A 23,022-nucleotide genomic window follows, 5' to 3' on the forward strand; every position below is an offset into this window, starting at 1 on the left:
CATGTCCAGGCATGCTGTGCTTGGTACACTATATGCCAGCACTAACAAATTATTTAAGTGCAAAAAGACAAAGCCCCCTACTCCCCTCCCCCCGCAGCCATATGACAGTACTATGTTCCCTGGGCTCACAATTCTTAGAAGGCCTCCTAAAACTATTTATGACTGAGGTAAAGGAAGTGTGATAATATGTCAGTGGGGCTAGTGAACCAAAAGCCTGGGAATGGCTGTGGGAAGATCATCTCCCGGAAACAAAGATTTCTGAAACAAAAGGGAACTAATTTGAACAAAATGCAAACTTCCCTATACACATAACCTTGACTGCTGGATTACAGAATTGGCACAATTCAGTATACTGCAAAGGTTTCATGCTTAATGTTGTTGTCTTTCGGCTTTTCCCGGTTGGGGGTCGCCACAACGGAACTCCGGTCCGCTAATGATTGGCAGTAGATTTTATGAACGTCGAGGTGCCAGCTCGACATTCAACCTTCCACGAAGGCATGCCCATTTACGCATGTCTTTCGAATGCCCATCCAACCACGGGGAGGACCTGCAGACTCCACACAGAAGGCACTCCCCGCACTCCAGCCAAGAATCGAACGGGAGAACCTCTTGCTGTGAGGCAACAACGCTACCGCTGCACCACCACGGCTGCTCTAAAGGTTTCATGCTTAATGTGATTTTTACATTTGCTGCCTTAAAATCTGATTTAATGATAAATAAATAATGGAGTCAGAAAATAAAAATTCACACAGTGCAATGCTCTGAACTCCTCCCTAACTTAATTTTAGCTTGGAAGGAAACTACAGACTAATCTCAAAGAGTACTCACACTTCTACTATGCTTTTTAAAGTGGGCTTAGACAGGCTGAGGATTAGACCACCTGGTACAAGGCAAAAATAATTTTTAACTACGTCTTCTCTTTGCCAACTGAATGACATTTTTAATAATTGAACTGCCAGAAATAAGATATTACAGTGGATGGAACAGTACTCCTTCAGAGAGGAAAAAAAAGTAGTCTGGGAGAAGAAAGTAAGGAGGGTGGAGCAAAATAAAGCCATACCTGTTAAGAATGTTAGGAGTATTCAATTGCTTAAAAGAGGTCGCCCTGCTAGACAGGGGTCCAGGGAAGTAAATAGTGTGGAAGAAATAGCCAGGGAATTGTTATGGCTAGGCTTGTATAAGGCCCTAGGGCCGATAGCCTAGTACCAACCTATGAACGTATGAACAAAAACTGGTCTAATAAATAATACACTTAACATGGTTTTGGTGAGCGAAAACCTAATTTCATTTTTCAGTTATTTTTTTCCTGTGCTTGCAGAATGCTTCTTATCCAGATGAAGTTTGTAACTTAATTTTTTCTTATGGTGAAATAATTTAATGTGGGTGACAATGAATGGCAACACTGTTGCTGCTGACGCATTAAATTGCATGTGAACATCTGTATATAGTGCTGCTGCTGCTAACACTAGGCTGTACATCAATGTCCACTACTCACAGCAGCAGTGCAAAGTAAAGAAAAACACTAGCTATCATTTTAACTGTTTTAAGCTGCGTTTGCCCTTCAGTCTTTGGGAAAGAATTTATTTTGCATCACATTTACATCATAAACACAGAGGCACAGAACCAACAGATAAAACCAAAGAAAGTCTGAACTATCTAACTGAACTTAAAGCAATGGGAAAGCTACACTACACAATGCCATTTATAAAATGCTGTCAGAATTATGTAGAAGTTGAACTAGGATGAGAACAACTTTAGTTTTAGCTGGAGATTTTCATGTACAGCCACTTTATTCTTGAGGCTCCTTCAGCACCATGACTTCAACAGGCATTACTTGTGATCCTGTAACACACGGGTGGTTCTTGGTCACTTATTACATCACATGCAATAAGGCTACAACTCTTGCATAAATAATAATAATAAAAAAAAACAGAACCAACCACTGTATGCCAAACAAGTCTTCAGATCGAAGGGTCATGTTTTATATATTAACTGCAAATTTTCCAACACTCAGATTAAGGACCACAATGACCCACTGCTTCCAAAAGACTGCAGCAAAAAAAAAAACAAAAAAAAAAAACAACAATAAATAAATAAAATAAGTTCAGCCATTACTGGGTCTTCAATTCCCCCTACCAATCCAGAACTTTGCTCCCCAGCTCTCATCTCTACACATTCTACATCTAAAGTTAGACAAACTCAGAGTGGGGTCCCTACCCTCCACACCCTCAACCTCTATACCATCTCTAGGTTCATAACAACTAAATGGAAATGAAAAGTAAATGTATTCCCCCTTTCTTTAAGGTGCTGCAATATCACAGGTAGTATACTTAGAGATCAGGAGTGGGCTGTAAGAAGATGTACATGATCGGCCTTACTAAGGCAAACTACAATGGCAAAATAAATGGTGAAACCATGCTGATCAGGAAACTGGGTATGGCAAAGTATGTGGTGGTAGGTCAAAGCAGAACCATATAGAATTGGCTGTCCGTGTATCATAATACTGACAGAAACAAAACTGCTCTCTCTGCAAAAAGTAAAATGAAAACAAAACTTTACCATAATGATAGGTCTGTAAGAAGGACCACCTTCAGTAACCTCTAGGGCTTACCACTGCTAGCATTACGACTGCTTGGCAAATGAGCCTTTCATAGGCTCCCCTCACATCCTCCTTCCTGTCATGCACCACATCACCAGCTCACTCATTTCTGAAGCCTGTGGAAAACTGAAGCTTATCTCACTGGAGGAGGGGAGATGAGAGAAGGTGAGGAGCACAGACAGGTTGTGTTATCGCAGATGGACAATCTTCATAAAGGTCCATCATTTTGGCAAGTGCTCACAACTTTCATATCCAATTAGAAAATTCCCATCTTCAGAGTCCCTAGCTTTCAATGCAGATGGCCACTCTCCTAAGAATACCCCCCAGTAATGGCCGCTTCAAAAGTAGCACTTTCTATAGTACCTCATAAATATGTTAAGTGAAGATCATATTGCGGCCACACAGATATTGTCTAAAGTGGCTTTATGGGAAAAAGCTGAGGTAGAATACATTTCCCTACTGGAATGAGCCTTCAGGGCTGCAGGTTAGCAATGTGCTTTGTTTACGAAAATAAAAGGAGAAACAGGTTGCTAACCATTTCAAAAGGGTATGCTTGTTTACTTTCTTACCCAATCAGTACTTAGAAAAGACAAACAGCTAACAGTTGTTCCTAACTTAGTTCTTGTCTGCTAAGATTCTAAGCTATCCATGGACATCTATGCAGTGAAAGAGGAATTCACTTTGTTGGGAACAATCTGGAAAGAGCAAAAATAAAGTTGTCTCCAGGACAAGAACATCAAGATAACCTTGGTTTTTAGTACGTCAGGTGTTTGATGGGGCTTGTGAGGTGAAGATGGTAATGTCTACACCTACGAGGGGGAAGCTGAGGGTACTACCACCTACTCACTGCCACAATCCCTTTGAGGAAGAGTGCCAATGCAAATGCCAAGACTGGTGGTAGATGTTGGGTTCAGCAAGCCACCTCTTGGTGGTGGCCCTCGGTGTGTATTAACATAGGGAGGCACTGTAGGCCTTCGCAGTGATGCGAGTCACATGTCCCTTTTTCTAGGACAGGGTTGAGGTCATTACAAATGTCTTCACTGGTGTGATTGAAAGGAAGGACACAAAGCAACCTTGTAGTTACCTGAATGATGTCCTCTTTAAGACAGTTTTTGCCCAGGAAATGGGTGAAACTCCCAGACAACAAATGTGCCAAGTTCGACTGGGGAGGCTTGATGGTTGGTGGCCAAAAGTGCTTGCTTATATATATATATATATATATATATATATATATATATATATATATATATATGTATATATATCTAAAGGGGGTTGTGTAATGATGGAAGAAGCTAGAGTCACCTTCTCAAACTAAATATCCCATGGTGGAAAAACCTGGGTTTCTTGGGGGCCTAAGTTGGAATTTCTCTCACAAGAAAGCCTGGAAACTTTGAAAGATGCTAATTAAGAATCATCTTGCCTGGTGTGAAAGTCATAGATGATCACCATATGAACTTTCACAAAAGAATATGGCTGAAATCCAAGCTTTCCAAGTAGTGCTGAACTTACTGAACTGGGTTACAGAAAGGGCCTAAACACCTACTGGTAGCCCAAACAGAAATGCCAGTCACTTCTACTAACATGTTTTCTGAGTACAATTTCTCTAGATAGATGACATGATGGAGATTACTCTATCTGGAAAATCCTGGCACTTGGCTATCAAGGGAAAGTACAGTTGTGTACACTTACCATAAATGTAGATGTTCGAGTGTATTCGCTGTTGCAGTCATTACATTTGGGTTATCTGCTTGCAGTAGCCCTCAGTCGCCCTGATTAACAAAGTATTGGGTCCTGCATCGGATGCTGTCCTTTCTTCCATGACATCAGGTCATCAGGGGTATAAAACATGCAGCTGACGTCATTACATCAGTTTTTTTCTTGCCCCAGATGTCAGGTGCCCCCCCCTAATGGGGAGCAATTAAATCTATAAATACAAGGATATACCTCCAACAATAAAGCAAATACAACAAAAAACTTTTTGAGCATAGTGAGGGAGAGTAGAGGTACAGTCAAAAGAAGAAAGGGGGCTGGAGGGAGGGTAACCAGGACTGCAACAGTGAATACACTCAAACATCTACATTCATGGTAAGTGTACACAACTGTACTATGTTCTTCGTGTTTCACTGTTGCAGTCATTACATTTGGGTAGATTTCTAAAGCTAAGGTTGGGAGGAGGAATTTATAGAATTAGGACCAGCTATAAGGCCCTGCAAGACTGCAGTGGCAAAGCCAGCTCTGGATTCAGAGAAAATTGGCAAATGATAATGCTTGGTGAAAGTATGTACAGAACTCCAGCTAGCAGCTTCTAGGATGTCCCTGGTAGGGACGCCCCTGAGAAAGGCTGCAGAGGTAGATGCAGCCCTGGTTGAATGAGGTTTGTTGCCCTGTGGGATAGGTTTTCCATGGAGCTTATAGCAGAAATGAATGCAGTGGCCTATCCATTTTGAAATGGTTTGCTTTGAAATAGCTTTCCCCTCTGTCCCTGCAGCAAATGCAACCAGCAGTTGTTCAGATTTCCTTTGAGGTTTAGTCCTGTCCAAGTATAATCTATAGTTGTCTGTGCACATCTAAGGAGTGCAATATCTGTTCCCCTTTGTTCTGTGGGTTAGGAAAGAAGGTAGGCAAATTAATGGACTGATTAAGAGCCACAGTGGATACCACCTTGGGCATGAAGGAGAGAATGGTTCTGAGTGACACCCTGTCCGCATGAAAGATGATGAAAGGCTCCACTGCGATAAGGGCCTGTAATTCAGATACCCTTCTTGCAGAAGTGATTGCTAAAAGGAAAGCTGTTTTCCAGGAAAGGAATTTTAAATCTGCAGTAGCAGCTGGCTCGAAAGGAGGAAGAGCGAGTTTCTCCAAAACAAAGTTAAGGTCCCAGGCTGGAGTTGGAACTCTCCTGGGTGGCCTTAAATTTATGGCCCCTCTGAAGAACTGCTAGAGCAGTGGGTGAGAGAAGAGGGGAGGCTTTGTGCTATAATGAGCTGAAATGGCTGGAGGCATGAATTTGATGGAGGAAAAGGACAAGCCCTTATGAAGCATCTCAGTCAAGTATTGCAGAATCTGAGGTAAATTGGGCACTGCTGTGCTCATCTCTTGTGATTTATTCCAGGCATAAAATCTTTTCCATTTTGCAGCATAAGATTTTCTAGTACTAGGCCTCCTTGCCTTTAAAATTATATCCATCACTGATTTACTGAGGGATGGTAAAGGAGAGATTACATAATTAGCCAGGCTGCTAGGTTCAGGGCTTGCAGCTGAGGGTGCAGAATCTGATTCTCATGCTGCGACAACAGGGAAGGAGTCTTGAGACAGGTGCCATGGGGCCAAACCTGACACACTGCACAAGAGGGGGTACGTACCAGAGTTGGTGTGACCAGTCTGGTGCAATTAAAATAATCCTTGGCTTGTCCTGTTTGATCTTTAGTAGTACCTTGGAGAGCACAGGCAGCGGAGGAAAGGTGTAAACTGATAGGTTTTTCCAGCTGCAGGGTAGAGCATTCTCTTTCCAAGCTAGGTTGTGGGGAATCCTTGTGCAAAATTTGCTCAATTGATGGTTCTGGGGGGAGGCAAACAGGTCTATATCTGGGGTCCCCCATTTGCTTGTTAACATGTTGAAAATCCTTGGTTCCAGTTTCCACTCGTGTGGGTCCATGAGGTTTCTGCTTAGTCCGTCTGCCAGTGTATTTAGTTTTCCAGGCAGGAATTGAGCTTGTAGATTCACTTGGTAGCTCAAGGCTGTGTACCACAATGCCATGGCTAGTCTGCAGAGGGGGTAAGAATGTGTACCCCCCTGCTTGTTTATGTACCACATGACAGTGGTGTTTGTCCATCTTTACCATTAGTTGTCCTGGAAGAATGTGGTCCTTGAAGGTTGTCAGAGCATTCTGTACAGCTAACATTTCCTTTTGATTTATATGCAGGTGCATTTGACTTGGGTTCCATTTGCCCTGAATGGACTTCCCTGCCAGGTGAGCCCCCCCATGCATAGTCTGTTGCGTCTGTTAAGGTTTGGGTGGCAGGGGGTAGTGTGAATGGTAGTCCCCTGTTTTGGTGGCAGGCCTCTACCCATCAAAGGAACTCCAGGCGTAGGCAAGGTATGTTAGGAATCATTGCTTCTTGATCCTATGAATGTTGACACCATAGGCTTTTGAGATACAATTGTAGTTTCCTCATATGCAGCCTTGCATATGGAATTAGAAGAATGCAGGAGGCCATGAACCCCAAGGCTTGCGGTATTTGCCTTGCAGATAACTGGGTTTTTGTGGCCACCTGTTTGAAATAGGTTGTCAAATGAATCCGTTTCTCTGGTGTGAGGAAAGCCATCTGGGAAGTTGTATTCAAGCTTGTTACCAGGAGTATAATTTGTTGACAGGGTACCAGGTGTGACTTCTTTTCGTTTATGGTGTACCCCAGACAAGTCAGCACCCTTTGAACAAAGGCCAGATGATTCAAAAGTACGTCTGGCTTTCTGCCTGAATTAGATAATCGTCCAGGTATGGGTATATTTGAATATTTCTTTGCCTGCAAAATGCAATGACTGGAGCTAGGCACTTTGTGAATACCCTGGGCACAGTAGATAATCCAAAGGGCAATGCAAAGAACTGATAGTGCATGTAGCCTGCTTTGAAGTGTAGGTATCTTCTGCAAGACTCCCTGATAGGGATGTGTAGGTATGCTTCTTTTAAGTCTAGTGCTGCCAACCATGCATCTTTGCCTAGCATAGGAAGCAGCTGGTGAAGAGTCAGCATTTTGAATTTTGGAATCACCAGAAAGGTGTTTAGAGTAGAAAGGTCCAGGATAGGATGCCATGTATTGCCTTTTTCTGGGTACCAGGAAAAGTCTCGAATAGAAACCTTGTCCCTTTTCCTCTTCTGGTACCAACTGAATAGCCCCCATGCTTAAGAGAGAGCGTACTTGATTTTGGGCCTCTGCCTACTGATTTGGGGGTAGATCTGGCCACCCGCTTGGTGTTGGTAAATTGTGGAAGTGAAATCTGTATCCTTGGGACACTATATTTAAAACCCATTTGTCCTGGGTAATGAGTTCCCAGTTTTTGACCTGCAGACCAATCTTTCCGCCTAAAGGAGCATTCAGTTGGGAAGTGCTTGGAAGTTTTAAAAGCAAGTCATTGAGACAGTTTTCCATAGGGGCGAATCTTACCACTCCCAGATTTGGGTGAGGAAATCCCCCACTGCTTAGTCTTGTGTGTCCCCTGGGACTGAAATCTGGGGTTTCTGCTGTGTCTGGGTTTGGCTTGAGAGGACCTGGAAGGGGTTGGAAAGGACCAATTCTTAGAGGGCCAATGCCTACTAAGTCTAGGAGGCTGGACTTGCAAGAAATCTTTAACAGTTTGCATAGATTTAGCTTTATCTTCCATTTTCTTAAGAACTTCTTCAGCTTTGTTGCCAAACAGGCAGTCCTGATTTAAGGGAGCATCCAACAGTTTAGCTTTAACATGATCAGGCAGATTGCTCCTTAAGCCAAGCATGCCTTCTGAGCACAGACCCAGTAACAGCAGCCCTGCAAGAGGCCTCTAATGAATCAAATCCACATTGCAAAGTATGTTTACCAACCTGTTCAGCAGAATGCATTAAATCCTGTAATTCTTTATTTTCAGCACAATCAGGAATCAACATCATTTTCTATTTAAGCAACCCAATAACATGTTGTTGATACTTTAACATATGAAATTGGCAGTTTAAAGCCCTAATGGCCAAGGTTGCAGAAGTGTAAACCTTCTTACCCCATCTATCCAGCGCCCTGGAGTCTCTATCAGAAGGGGTAGGATTTTTAGCAGTAGAAGACTTAATGCCCTTGGGTCCCTGTGAAATAGTCTCGGGATCCGCAATAGGATGTTTAAAAAGAAACTTGTGTGAATCAGGAACCCTGTAATATTGTAATATCGGTCAGGTTTTCTGGGAGCAGGAGGCAAAGAATCAGGGGCCAAACTAGATTCTGAAAAGGCATCAACAATGTCTAATACAGGAGGTATAGCTAAAGGCCTATGCTGAGGCAGGAGTAAGAAATCCCCAAGCCTCTTTTTTGAATCAGAAAAGTCATGGCTTTCCCAGTGGAAATGCTCCCTTACAGTATGTAAGGTTTCGCCAAAAGAAAAATCCTCTGGAGGGGAAGCAGAGGGAATAGAGTCCTCTGCATCAGAATCCTCATAAGTAGGTAAGGGCAAATCCAGATCATCAGAAAAATCAGAATCTTGGTCAGAAGATTCATAAACAACTTCAGTCCTAGGACTCAGACGGGGGAGGCTGGCTTCCCTTGACTAAAGTTATAAGATCTTCAGCCATTCTTATCATTTGTTTTTTAGGCACAGAGGCCTGAGCATGCGGCCTGGGTGTCGATTTCTTAGGCATGGTTCGAGATTTAGGCCTAAATGAAGAAGGAGGCGTCTGTTTAATATGCAAGTCCATAGGCCTGAATACACCCTCAGAAGCTGGTGCCTGCACAGCGGCTCCGGACCCATCCAAGGTAGAGACATCCGCAGGTTCCACAGTTGAAGCATCTCGCGGCATACCGGACTCCGAATGGGTCTCAGGAGAGGCCTGTGAATCAGAAGTAGCGGGTATCAGGGGCTGTGAAAGCACCTCACTGAGTACCGGCGAACTGGCGACTGGCTTAGGAAAAGCATCGTCGGCAGCTTTGGACCTAGGCAGCCTGTCTCTGTCTTTATCTTTGCGTTTTTTCAGAATCCCGGTAGTCGGATGGCTAATCCACAACATTTCTGGATAATTAATTTGAGAACCGGAATATTTAGAGGTGAAAATATACCGACGACGGATAGTGCGCTGATTAAATAAGGCACAAAAAACCGACAGCAAGATATGTTGTGGTCAGGGCCCAGGCAAGGAATACAGTACAAATGAAAATCTTTGAGAGGTATTTGCTTTCCACAAGTAATCCAATTATTAACTTTTACTGACATCGGTAAGGAGCAAGAAAAAGTTTCCCCAACGGGGTACTTAGCTTTAGTTGAAGACAAACTCAAAAATGAAAATTTCGGGAGTCGGCCGACCGGCACTTGCGAACTGCTTCTGCTTCGGGCACTGCACGGCAAGAAAGACTGCTGTATTGACGTTGGCTGCATGTTTTATACCCCTGATGACACAGCATCCGACACAGGACCCAAGACTTTGTTAATCAGGCTGACTGAGGGCTACTGCAAGCAGATAACCCAAATGTAATGACTGCAACAGTGAAACACGAAGAACATCTGGAGCAGCCAAATGGTCAACTTCAGGGCATGCTGGTCTGATCTAGGTAAGACTTACTGGCTGGGGGGGGCCTTTGCAGACACTGGATAAGATGTAGCTGAAAACAAAGATTTATTGGCTATTGTGTGAATGCGTTGTCAATCATGAAGCACAAGATTCAGCATCTTAAGCCTGTCTGCTTGTGAACTGACCTTTTAGGAATGTGTAGCAATACCAGAATGCACTCCAGTTGGAATGCTCACTTCCACACCCACTCAACCTCACAGCACAAGGGTTAAGTCAGAGTCCCTCATTGTTTGCAGATGTACCAGGCTACTGCCATGTTACTGGATTAGATGGAGAAAACTGATTTGTGTAGAAAGTCCCGAAAGGCTTGGAGGGACAGAAGACCTGCTGTTATCTGTAATACTCATACAGCACTGTGTCTCCTGAGGCATTTGGATTCTTTAAACTGCCCGAATGTTACAATGCCAGAAAAAGAAGACAATCACTGTCATCTAAGGAATCTGAAGTTGGCAGGGGCTCCTTACCTACAGGTCAAGAGGATCTGGCTACCTCACTACGTGAGAATGATCACCCTGGAGATTTAAATGAGATAGAACAAGTCAGAGTGTTGATGGCCCACAGTCTTATGAAGGACTCTGTTGTGAAATGTGGTGTTAAGGACAACATACTTTACCACTGCCATCAGCCCTTAATGCTATCTGGAAAGATGAAAAAAGACCAATTGGCTGAACGGCAGCAATCTCTTTGGACAAAAAGGTCTGAAAAATCCTGATATCAAGAAAAGAGCTGATGAATATCAGAACCTGAACAAAAGGGGATGGGGTAAAATAAGACTTTACAAGACCTGGTGTGACTCAAGTAGGAGGAAAGCAGCTTGTAAACAGACTTCCTCTGCTGGATGAAACATTCCTGAATTTGAGCATGAGAAGCCAGTCATTCAGACAGAGAAAAACTCTGGATTCCTGCAGCTTGAGATGAGCCACCATTACGGATATATGGAATTACTTTTGATGAGTACCCTGGAGACCAAGATAAACTCATGTGAAAGGGTCTGCAATTGACAGCAACTGGTCCGCATCTGGAAGAAGCAAAGCTTTCTAGAGTCTTTGGAGACCCTGATATGGAGATAAGCATTTCGGAGGTCCAAAGAACATATCCATTCTCCACCACAGAAGCACGAGATGATAGACTGGACCCTACTCATACAAAAAGACTCTGGGGACAAAGCCATTTAAGGATGCTTTCATCCAGAATTAACCGGACAAAATCTGGAATAACTTTCTAACTTCTTTATGGCATGGTGGGACCTTCTGGGTGGCTCTTTTGCTGAGAAGCTTGAGCACTTCTTTCCTTGCCAGAGTCCCCTGAAAAGGTGGGATGTCAGGCAAAAATAAGGATGAAATCTGAGTTGAGACAAAAAGTGAAATAATAACCCCATGGCAGTAATCTCATTTAATAATGAATACTCTGATTTTAATCCAAGCTGGGACAGAAAGTGAGCCCACCTCTGCAAATGTCTACTACTGGAAACAGCCGAACAAGGAATCATGACAGCTGTGACCCATTCTGGGGCTGACCACTGCTTCCCAAAAGTTGCCAGACACCTTGGCCCCTGGCACCATGACTCTGCACAGTAAGCCTGGAGTTACTACTCAGTCCCAGAACCCTCCTGTTTTGTCTGTGGGACATGCTGGAACCACATCTGGCTTTGGCTCCTCTGCTTTCTGGTGAAAGAACACTGTGAAGTGTGAAATTCCATACCCACAACCATCAGCATCTATCCAATTTTCTTCATGCCTTTCAAAGTATTTCCAACCTCTAGACCCCACTAAAAGGAGAGTTCTTAAAGGCTGCCATAGTGTCCTCGGTGACCTGGGTAAGATGTAGTCAATAGTGCTGGTGATCACCTAAGCTAAATCCTGTTGCCTTGGCACCCCCTTCACAGCATTATAAAGCCACACAGACCATAAGGCTGCAGAGGCTTAATGAATTAGAAGCCTGGGCCTTTAAGCAATTTTACTGCAAAGCATTCCAATTTATCCAACTCATCTCTCTGATAGTACAAAAGTATGGGATAGCTCACTGCGACTTGGAATAAGGTGGAGGCATGAGTATTGCTTTCCAAATCTGACAAACGTTCAGGACTCCTTGTCTGTGGGGAATGAACAGCCCTGGTTCAGCTGAGAAGCACTGCAGACAGGTGCTACTGACATGGCAACATCTGTCTTGGGAGTCTCCAACCAATCCAAATATTCTCTCAGAAGATGAAATATCCAAGTCTACCTTCAAATGAACTAGTGCTAACATGTGTAAGTTCTCCCCCGGCTTTATGGCATCCTGAAGAAATATGCAAGAGATGGAACCACTAGGGAGGAATGAGGAGGAAGGTGACAAACCTAGGCTCTCTGCTGGGGAAAGATGATTTTGTATGGAACAGCTCCCTTTCTACTCCACAAAATCCAGAAATTCATTCTATGAAACTGGGGACTTGGAGGGGTGGAGGGTACAGCTGAGTTGACTGTCATTCTCCAAACAGATGGTGACTGATTCAGGCACTTCTTATGCCTCTTAAGAGAAGGCTTGAACTGTGAAGATTGGAGGACTTGAGCAAGGTCTTAGGGACTGAGAAAGAAGAGGAAACCTTAAAGGGGGATGGGATGGATATGGCAGCTGAACGTTGGGAAAGCTAGTATACCAGAATAACTGGAAGGCCTAAATAAGGTGCCACTAGCTTTAAGGAGTGTTCTCCTACAGGTCAAAAGGCAAGAGGTGAAGAAAGAGGGCTAGCTGACAAATATACTGCTGAATGCCTGAAATGTCAGTGCTCAAGGTGCCAGCATCTGAAATGTCAACACTGAAGTTAGAAATGCCTGAAAGGTAAGTACTGAGATACCTGATGTTGAAGATGGTGTTGGGAGAAGTGATGGGGAGGGATATGATTCACTGATGTCAGGGAGACAGACGACAGAAGCACTGGCTATGCACTAGGGAACTGACATTTAAGAAAATAATTTAAAGGCCAGTACCCTAAAATGGAATCTGAGCCACAGCCAAACACATTCACACTTATTTGGTGGTGCCAAGAAAAAAGCATCATAAGGGAACACTACCAGAGACCAGTGAGGTTATTAAATCATGGGGAGAGGGATAGTCATCCTTAAAGGATTCTTTGTATTTTGTCTGTGAAACTTAACCATCAGCATATCAAAACCAGCCAAAAGAAGTGCTGGAGAATTCTTGCCAGGAATGGGTAACAGACTGGAAGAACAGATGAGGTGGGGTGTGTAGCTTGTTAGAGGTAGAGCAGAAGATTCATCAACTATAAATCAAAGTTGATTTATAGACCACAGACCCCACCAGAAAGACTGCCACCATTATGACTACCAGCTTAGGAAAGGGCTGCTTTAGAGATGAGGGGCTCTGTGGAAGGCTGTGTGGTTGAGGAATCTTAAGATTTGACAGTTTTCAGGATTTTCTAAAGACAAGTTCCAAGCTTTTTTAAAACAGATAAACTTCTTTGAAGAATTACATTTTTATATCTATGTAAATGAAATGCCAAAGTGAAAAGCTGAGGCAAAAATACTGTCTTGAATGGGCATTGTAAAGTTTCTTTGATGAAAGAAAAACTTCAAATCATGTTGCTCCAGTAGCTTTTGGTGGAATCATTAAATCTGACAGTGTCCTGGTGGGTACCATGCTGATGTCTGAGGCAACATACATTTAATATGCCCATCAGCAGTAGAACAGACCTCTTTGCAGTCACACTTCGAGAAAAGTGGATAAGACATCAAGATCTCATTATGGTCAGCCAGACCACAGCACTAAAGAAGAAACAAAGGAATTTAAATTTCTTAAAAAAGAAAAACAAGGGGAACCTTTGAAACTTCTTTTGAGAACAATAAATATGGCAAATGTGCAAAGAAAAGGCCCTCACATACAAATACTTAGTTTCAAGAAAACATCAAAGCAGCCTGGGGTGCTTTCTTTCTCTGTTTTTAGCACGGTGGGAAAGAACTGGAGATAGATGGTATTATGGTGCATGATGGGAAGGACAGGAAGGCAGCCTGGGAAAGTTATCTGCCAAATAGTACAAACGAGAGTGCAAGTCCTATGGGTTACCAAAGATGGAACTCTTATCAGATCAATAGTTTAATCATAAGATTGTAATTCATGAAGTAGTTACTTGCAGATAATATGTTAACAAGTTAGAATTGTGCTACGTGTTGTGTTGAAAACACTACAGCATTCTGTCAATGCAGAAAAAAATGTATAACACAAATACATCAGAGATATAAGCCCTTAATATTTTAGTAAAATTATTTAAAAAATATAATTTCTTAAGTTTTTAATAATTAAAAACTGCTTAGAAAAAAATCACTTGATAAGAAGGATCTCGTTCTTCTCTTCTTCAGATTTAGTAGGTCAGTTTTGAAGCAGTTGCATTAAAACAGGGTCGCTCTGTCAGCGGTCCTTGCAATGTACTTGATAGAAGGGGCAAGTTGTCATTCTTCAGTAAAACCACTTCCAGTTCCTGAAAGTCTTGAAGCCTTGCAACATCCCTGTCCTAGAAATAATGATATATAAAATGTGAATACTGTTTAATCAGACTGCAATATGTGCTGCGTCATTTCTACTTTAAATACCCCTCTGGAGCCCATAAGGGTGAAGCTACACAAATGCCATGAAACTGCTTGCCAATGACTGCACTACTTCACTATAAAAAACACTAAACAGTATTCCTCAAACGCTATACCAACCAAAAAAAAAAATATAAAAAAATAAATAAATAAATAAAAACTGAAGACCACAGATGAAGAATCCACTATTACATTCAATTTATTGTACCTCTAGCACTTCGGCAAATGCCTTCAAGGAGTATAAAACATCACATAACCAACACAGTTTAAATACCCTAACACATCAAGCAATTAAACAATCAACATTAATCAATTAATCAATAAACATTAAGAATTGATCATCAAATAAAAAGCCTCCAGTTACATTCTACATTCAGACCCTGAGGAAATAAAGTGTCATATTTCAAAATAAAGATACTTTCTTTATACAACAACTTCTTTTTATACAGATGATCAGAAAATATACCTTTAGCAATATGTTCTAAGACAGTAGCTTGTAGCCCATTAGGATTATAATTGTGAGCCAGCATAAAATGTTTAGCCAAAGGGCTATCTTCTTTTTATTTATAATATTCCTAATGTGCTCCGGCAGTCTAATTTTAAACTTCCTTTTACCTATATATATAAGGTTACAAGGACATTTCAATGCATAAATACTGCCTTCAGTGTTACAATTATATATCATTAACCTCAAATAGATGGCCATTTATATAGTTGAAAGTTGGAACAATAAAATGACATACATTGCAATGACCACAGGGTAAACCTTGCCCCTGCATAGTTCTATATTTCAGTGTCTCAGTAGGATATTTATATCTATTATGTACTAAAATGTCTTTTAAATTTCTGCCTCTCCGGAATGAAATACCTAAAGACCTAGAAATTAAATTCTTCAGGTCCACAGATTTAAACAAACAATTCCAGTAGTGTTTCACAATCTCAATTAAAACACCACTGAATACACTATATGTAGAAACAAAATAAACTAATCTTTTCTCTTGGTCTATAACATCTAACTTATGTCCCTCTACTATATGGTTATAAGTGCCAACTCTATGTTGTTCATTAATAACCCTATCTATAGCTGTTTGAATACAATGTTCATTATAGCCCCTTGATCTAAACATCCTACTTGTAACATTAATTTCTTTATAGAAGTCTGTGTCAGTATTACATAGCCGTCTCAATCTCAGACATTCCCCATAAGGTAAAGAAACTGAAGTGTGAGCTGGATGACAGCTAGTTCCCATCAAATACTGATTGCTATCAGCAAACAAAGTTATATCTTTACCCACCTGTATGCCATCAAAAGATAGTCCTAATCTGTTATTTTGCATAACTTCGATAAACTGGCCAACATAAGATATCCCACCTTTACAAATAAAAGCAAGGTCATCTACAAAACGAAAATAATTAACTACATAATTTTTAAAAAAATCTATATGATACAAACATTCCAGCTCATACAAGCCCATCATCAAATTGGCATACATGGGGGCAAAAGATGCCCCCATAGCAGTACCCTTCATTTGTTTGTATATTTGTTCATTAAACGTGAAAAAGTTATTATTTAGACAAAATTCCAATATTTCAATAATATAATGCATTACTGGACTATCACCCAAAAAATATTTTACTGCTTCTAGTCCAAACTGACATTGAATATTAGTATAGAGACTAACAACATCAACACTTATAAAAAAACATATCTTCACTCCATTGTATTTTGGATAATTTGTCTAAAAAATCAAAACTATCCCTAATATAACTTGGTAATTTTATTACATAAGGAAGTAAATATTCATGCAAGAATGTCCCAATGTTCGATAAAAAATACTTTTGGGCAGATACGATATGCCTACCAGGTGGATCAACATAATTTTTATGAATTTTTGGAAGGCAGTAAAATAAAGCCAACTTACTATCATCAGTATTAAACTTTTTATCTTTATCATTTTGTGAAAACTATTTTAACCTCACTCCCTTATGTATAAGGGTGTCAAAATCATTTATAACCTTAGTATTCATTTATATTACTTTTAACATAAGTATTATTATCATCCAAATGTAACATACACATTTTATAATATTGTACAACATTCATAACTACTACCTTTCCACCTTTATCAGATGGTTTAATAATAAGATGTTCATTACTCGCTAAAACCTGTAATTCATTCCACTCCTTTTTATTCAAATTATATACTAACTAATGCTTATATTGCATAAAGTCATGAAAAGCATTTTCTACAGCAAAATTCAACATTTGAAAAAAAAACACTTTATATGTTCATGTTGATGTGGGGGAATGAAATCACTTTTGCTCATAATTTTATCAGTTTTTAACAAACTATAAGCATTACTGTCACTTACATAATCAAAACATTCCTCAGGGTCAGATAAACAGAAATAAAAACTATTTTCCAAACTATCAGATTCTAACAAACTACCCACCCGTTATACTGTTTGTTAGCAAAAAGATATATCAAATGTATCTTCCTACACAATTTAAAAACATCACACTCAAGTTCATGTAACCGAGGCAACACTGTAGGTATATATTTAAGACCATAGTTAAGAACTTTCAACTGTTCTTTAGACAAAGACACACCAGAAATATTATGTACAATAGAAATATTGTCTCACTTAGAAACAATAGTTACATCAGTTGTTTCAACCACATTACTATAACCAGCAAACAAAGAGCTATCATAAATATCTTGCACAGCATTAATAACAGTCACATTAGTACCATTTACTTCTCTTGTTGCCGTTGAAATTATGTCTCTCTCAGTTGCCAAAGTTGCCAGACTGAAATCTCCCACTTTTCCATTCGTTCTGTTCTTTCTGAAACAGCTGGTTCCCTCTCCGAAAATCAGTAGTTAATCTAGAGGGATCTTGAGCCGCTGGTAACGGTGGAAATTGTTCTCCTTCACCCCCGCCATTAGAAGAAACGCCTGAAACATCTGACGCAAACGACACACTCCTAGAGGGAGCTGGTGATTTCTTAAAGGGATCAGAGCCTTTATTTCGATGGAAATTTGTTGGTTTGTGCCATAAAAAGGCACGATTATTTTCATAGTCCTTTAAGTCTCTTTTCAATTTTGTACATTTCCAATCAATCAGTTCTTTTTCGTATTTACCTAAACCAGTATTAATGTCCGCTAAAAACTTGTCAAACTGCATAGATGAAAGCCTTGTGGATAAATCATTGTAGGCAGCTCTAATGTCTTGCTTAAGTTTATTTTGTTTCACCTGATCTCGTTCTAATAGAATGGAAATCCATTCTAAGGTGCAACGGTGAGCTGCCAATAACCACTTCTTAGAAAATTGCACATCCATTTCATCAGATATATTAAAAGGTGTAGAGGGACTTTTAAAAGCTCTTAGTCCCCCTGGGTGTAATGTCCAAATCAACATATCTTTGCAAGCTTAACAAGTTAAAATATATAGCAGTTTCTTTATGCAGCAACTGTTCCAACTTACTCATTAGAGCACTTGATTCACCCGAAGGGCTGGAAGAAGAACCAGACTGTCCCACAGAAGCAAATGGATCATTCACTCTAGAATTTCTTGCTTGTTCAAGCCTCTCAAAAAAATGTGGAGTTGAAGAAACACCCGCTGAAGCAGAAGTATTAGCAGCTATAGAACCAGCCATGCCTGCAACATTCTGGTGCATTACAAAACTGTCCATAGTTTTTTGACTACCATCCAGTGCATCATTCCTTAAAAGTCTAGGGATCCCAAACGATGATTCATTCGCCATAAAAAACTGAACACTATACCAACCCAAAAAAATAAATAAATAAATAATTAAAACTGAAGACCACAGACGAAGAATCCACTATTACACTCAATTTATTGTACCTCTAGCGCTTTGGCAAACGCCTTCAAGGAGTATAAAACATCACATAACCAACACAATTTAAATACCCTAATACATCAAGCAATTAAACAATCAACATTAATCAATTAATCAATAAACATTAAGAAACATCATCAAATAAAAAGCCTCCAGTTACATTCTATATTCAGACCCTGAGGAAATAAAGTGTCATATTTCAAAATAAAGATACTTTCTTTATACAACAACTTCTTTTTATACAGATGATCAGAAAATACACCTTTAGCAATATGTTCTAAGACAGTAGCTTGTAGCCCATTAGGATTAGAATTGTGAGCCAGCATAAAATGTTTAGCCACAGGGCTATCTTCTTTTTTATTTATAATATTCCTAATGTGCTCCTGCAGTCTAATTTTAAACTTCCTTTTACTTTCCCCTATATATATAAGGTTAAAATGAAAGCAAACTAGAACTCTCGACAGCACAGTAATACAATAAGCACAAAAACAGTTCCAGTTAAAAAATCACGATCCACGATTTATTTTCTATTGTTCAAACACAAATTAAAATCACTGGTTTAGCGCTTTCATCTACGTGTTGTAGACTTCATCAGAACATGATCTGCTAGTAACAATGGTCCTTATATAGTGTAAAAAAACGCCAAAATTAAAAATTACATCAATCAGCTGTATATCAGCTTAAAGTTGCAGATACATCCCAAAATACACTCATAACATTAAATACAATAATTGATTAGACTTTTCTTGTTAAAAACTGTCATGATATAGAATCATATGAACTTCTTTAATTAATAAACCTTTTAAAGTGCTGCACATGCAAAGTAAAAAACTGTGCAAAAAATATGTATGTAACCTAGCCTACAAATACTGCTTGAAATCTCTAAAAACGCATTTAAAATATATGTGGTCCCTGATAATAAGGTGCTGCTCTAAAATTAATAAACCTGATTTGATTTAATTTATTCATAATATCTAATAATATGCAACATATATAAATATATAATATCCTAGTAGATGTAAAAATGTAAATACTTATTATTATAAACATAAAAATAAAAATACAAATATACATAAAAATACATGTACGGTGCATTTAATTAATTTCATTAAATTAATTTCTTATGAGAGGCTTGGTGGGTATACATTCATTTAGTCCCGGGGGTATTGCTGCATTTAACCTGATTTGCCATTTTATTTCTTTCTCTGATACTAGGCCCTTAATGTCACCCCCCCTGGGATTATTTTTTATCACTTCCAGGATACCAAACAAAAATCCAATACAATTTGGATTACTGATTAAATGCCTAGACAAGGCATTATTGGTATCCTTTTTACGTATGCAATATAGGTGGTCATATATTCTTTCTCTTAATCTCCTATCCGTTTTGCCTACGTAAAAGAATCCACAGGTTGAGCATACTGCTAAATAAATCAGGTGTTGTGTTTGACAATTCCCTTTGCTAAAATATATCTTACTTCGAAGGATGTTGTCCAATATTACACTCTCTTTTGTTATAATATTACTACACTGCTTAGAATGGCCACATTTGGTGGTGCCTCCTTTTCCAGAATATATTTTCCTGTTATTCATGTTATTCATTCTTATTTCAAGTATGCTTTTTAAATTCTGGTCAGTTTTATATACATATATAGGCTTTGCTCCCAACTTATCACTAATTCCATCATCACTAGTGATTATATTCCAATTTTTATCTATAATCTGTTTAACTTGATTAGCCTGCTTACCATACTTTACTATGCAGGCTTTTTGGAAGCTTTGGCCTTCTGACACCTTCTTATAGGTACTATTCTTAATATTAGTGAGTCCATTAGATGGTCCTACGCCCAACACTGGTGTATACTTTTTCCCCCATTCCTTAATAACATACATAGTAACGTCCTGAACCAAATCCTCAGGATAGCCTCTATCTATGAATAATTTCTTCACAAAATGCATTTCCTTAAGGAAATCCTCCTTAACCGAAGTCATCCTAGCAACTCTGATTGACTGTCCTTTGATAATGCTTTTTTTCTGGGAATACGGATGATTGCTGTTATATTCAAGATAACTGTTACAAAAAGTCTCTTTTCTAAATATTCTGGACTGAAATTGATGGCCATCAGAATATATATACGCATCTAGAAAATTGATACCAGAGTAATCAACATTGTATGTGAACCTAAGATATGTTGTGGTATTGTTAATATATTCAACAAACTGGATGAATTCCTCTTTTTCTCCCTTCCATAAGATAAAAATGTCGTCCAGGTAACGCACATAAAGTGACATATACTTGTACCACGGTGAGTTAAGCACAAATTCTTTCTCCCAATCTAATAAAACGAGGTTTGCATAGATGGGGGCACAAGCTGCCCCCATAGCCACGCCATTATTCTGCTTATAATACTCACCATCAAAGTATATGAAATTATTATCCAAAACTATATTAATAAATTCATGTATTAATGCTTTCTTATCTTCACTTAGTGCTCTAAATTTGTACACACTTTCCATAAACCTAGTAATACCTTCCTCCTTAGGTATACATGAGAATAGGTCCTTTATGTTTACACTGGCAAAAAGTACTTCCTGATGCCATAGCTCATGTGTAAACTTCCCCAAAAATTCCCATGAATCTTTGATAATGTGTTCACTGTTCTTGTATATGCTCTTGAGCCACTGATCAATAACTTTCCCATATGGAAAGTTCTTACTATATGTTCCTGCAATGATAGGTCTCAATGGTGGATCTATGATATCCTTATGCACCTTGGGTATACCATGAATAGTGGCAAGTACTGGGTATTGGACTTTTAAGAAATCATATAATTCCTGTTCGATTCTTTCGTCCAATAAGTATTCTTCCAAATATAAATCTAATCGCCTATGGGCTATATTAATTTGATTCAAGGATGATCTTTCATACTGATGGATATTGTTTAAAATATCAAATATTTTTTCATTGTACCTAGTTGTCTCCATTAATACTATTCCGCCCCCTTTATCTGGTACCAATATTTTGATGTTAGCAACCTGTAATTCATTAATTATTTTATCAAAATATTTGTCCCAATCAGTATAAATTGTCTCCTTACAGCTCTTATTTTTCAGCTGATATATTTGCTTACTTATGACTTTCTCAAATGTAGCTATGGTACTATGCATAGGCGGAATAAACTTACTTTTTCTCCTTAGTGCACTAGGAGTAGTATAGGAACTTTTGTTATCTTGAAAAAATAGACTTAGGTTTAATTTCCTTGTATATAATTTTAATTCCACTAGTGCATCTACATAGTCAAACTTGCCCTTCGGTATGTATTTCATACCCTTGGAGAATACCAAAAAGTGCTCCTTATTAATCTTAACAGGTGTATAGTTATATATTTTAAAGTCGTTCCACATATTAATGACTCCATGTCTTGCTATATCTTGTCCTTCTTGATCATCTTCTATTGCACAACATCCTATTTCTTCCAAAATTGCTTCCCCCTGTATCCCCTCCAGTTGTTTCTGTAATTTCCCTTGTTTGCAAAATCTTCCTCTAAAAAATCATTTCCATACCCCCTGTCCTCATATGTATCTTTTCTCTCTACATGTATATCTGTGTATCCATGCTGTTCTTTATCTACTCTGATATTCCACTTGTATGCTTTAGAACTAGCATACTGATTAGTATCACGAATAAATTTCTTACATTTCCTTTCAAAAATTCTTTTGGAATTATTTTCAGCATATGTATATTGTTTATTATATAACTGTTCCCACTGAGGGAAAATTAAATCCTTTGTAATGTCTTCATTCATTCTCTCCAAATAAACGACTAAATGAATGTATACCCACCAAGCCTCTCATAAGAAATTAATTTAATGAAATTAATTAAATGCACCGTACATGTATTTTTATGTATATTTGTATTTTTATTTTTATGTTTATAATAATAAGTATTTACATTTTTACATCTACTAGGATATTATATATTTATATATGTTGCATATTATTAGATATTATGAATAAATTAAATCAAATCAGGTTTATTAATTTTAGAGCAGCACCTTATTATCAGGGACCACATATATTTTAAATGCGTTTTTAGAGATTTCAAGCAGTATTTGTAGGCTAGGTTACATACATATTTTTTGCACAGTTTTTTACTTTGCATGTGCAGCATTAATTAAAGAAGTTTACATGATTCTATATCATGACAGTTTTTAACAAGAAAAGTCTAATCAATTATTGTATTTAATGTTATGAGTGTATTTTGGGATGTATCTGCAACTTTAAGCTGATATACAGCTGATTGATGTAATTTTTAATTTTGGCGGTTTTTTACACTATATAAGGACCATTGTTACTAGCAGATCATGTTCTGATGAAGTCTACAACACGTAGATGAAAGCGCTAAACCAGTGATTTTAATTTGTGTTTGAACAATAGAAAATAAATCGTGGATCGTGATTTTTTAACTGGAACTGTTTTTGTGCTTATTGTATTACTATATATATAAGGTTACAAGGACATTTCAATGCATAAATAATGCCTTCAGTGTTACAATTATATATATTATTAACTTCAAATAGATAAGCTGCGGTGGGGTGGTGCTGCGGTAGCGTTGTCGCCTCACAGTAAGACATTGTCCTGTTCGATTCTCAGCTAAAGTGTCTTCTGTGTGGAGACATGCGTGAATGG

The 23,022-nt window shown here is 38.9% G+C and overlaps 1 protein-coding gene across 1 annotated transcript in view; it reads right to left on the minus strand.

Moving 5' to 3' along the window:
- Nucleotides 1-14,139: 14,139 nt before the first annotated feature.
- ANKRD40 (ankyrin repeat domain 40) overlaps nt 14,140-23,022 on the minus strand; it is a 735,912-nt gene continuing 727,029 nt past the window's right edge. The window contains exon 5 of the mRNA XM_044071087.1: nt 14,140-14,398. Coding sequence (XP_043927022.1) covers nt 14,249-14,398 — 150 coding nt within the window. The 3' untranslated portion in view covers nt 14,140-14,248. The remainder of the gene's footprint in view (nt 14,399-23,022) is intronic.

The sequence above is a fragment of the Protopterus annectens genome, chromosome 5.part0, assembly GCF_019279795.1.
Source record: "Protopterus annectens isolate FY-2018-M chromosome 5.part0, PAN1.0, whole genome shotgun sequence".
NCBI classification, from domain to species: Eukaryota; Metazoa; Chordata; order Ceratodontiformes; family Protopteridae; genus Protopterus; species Protopterus annectens.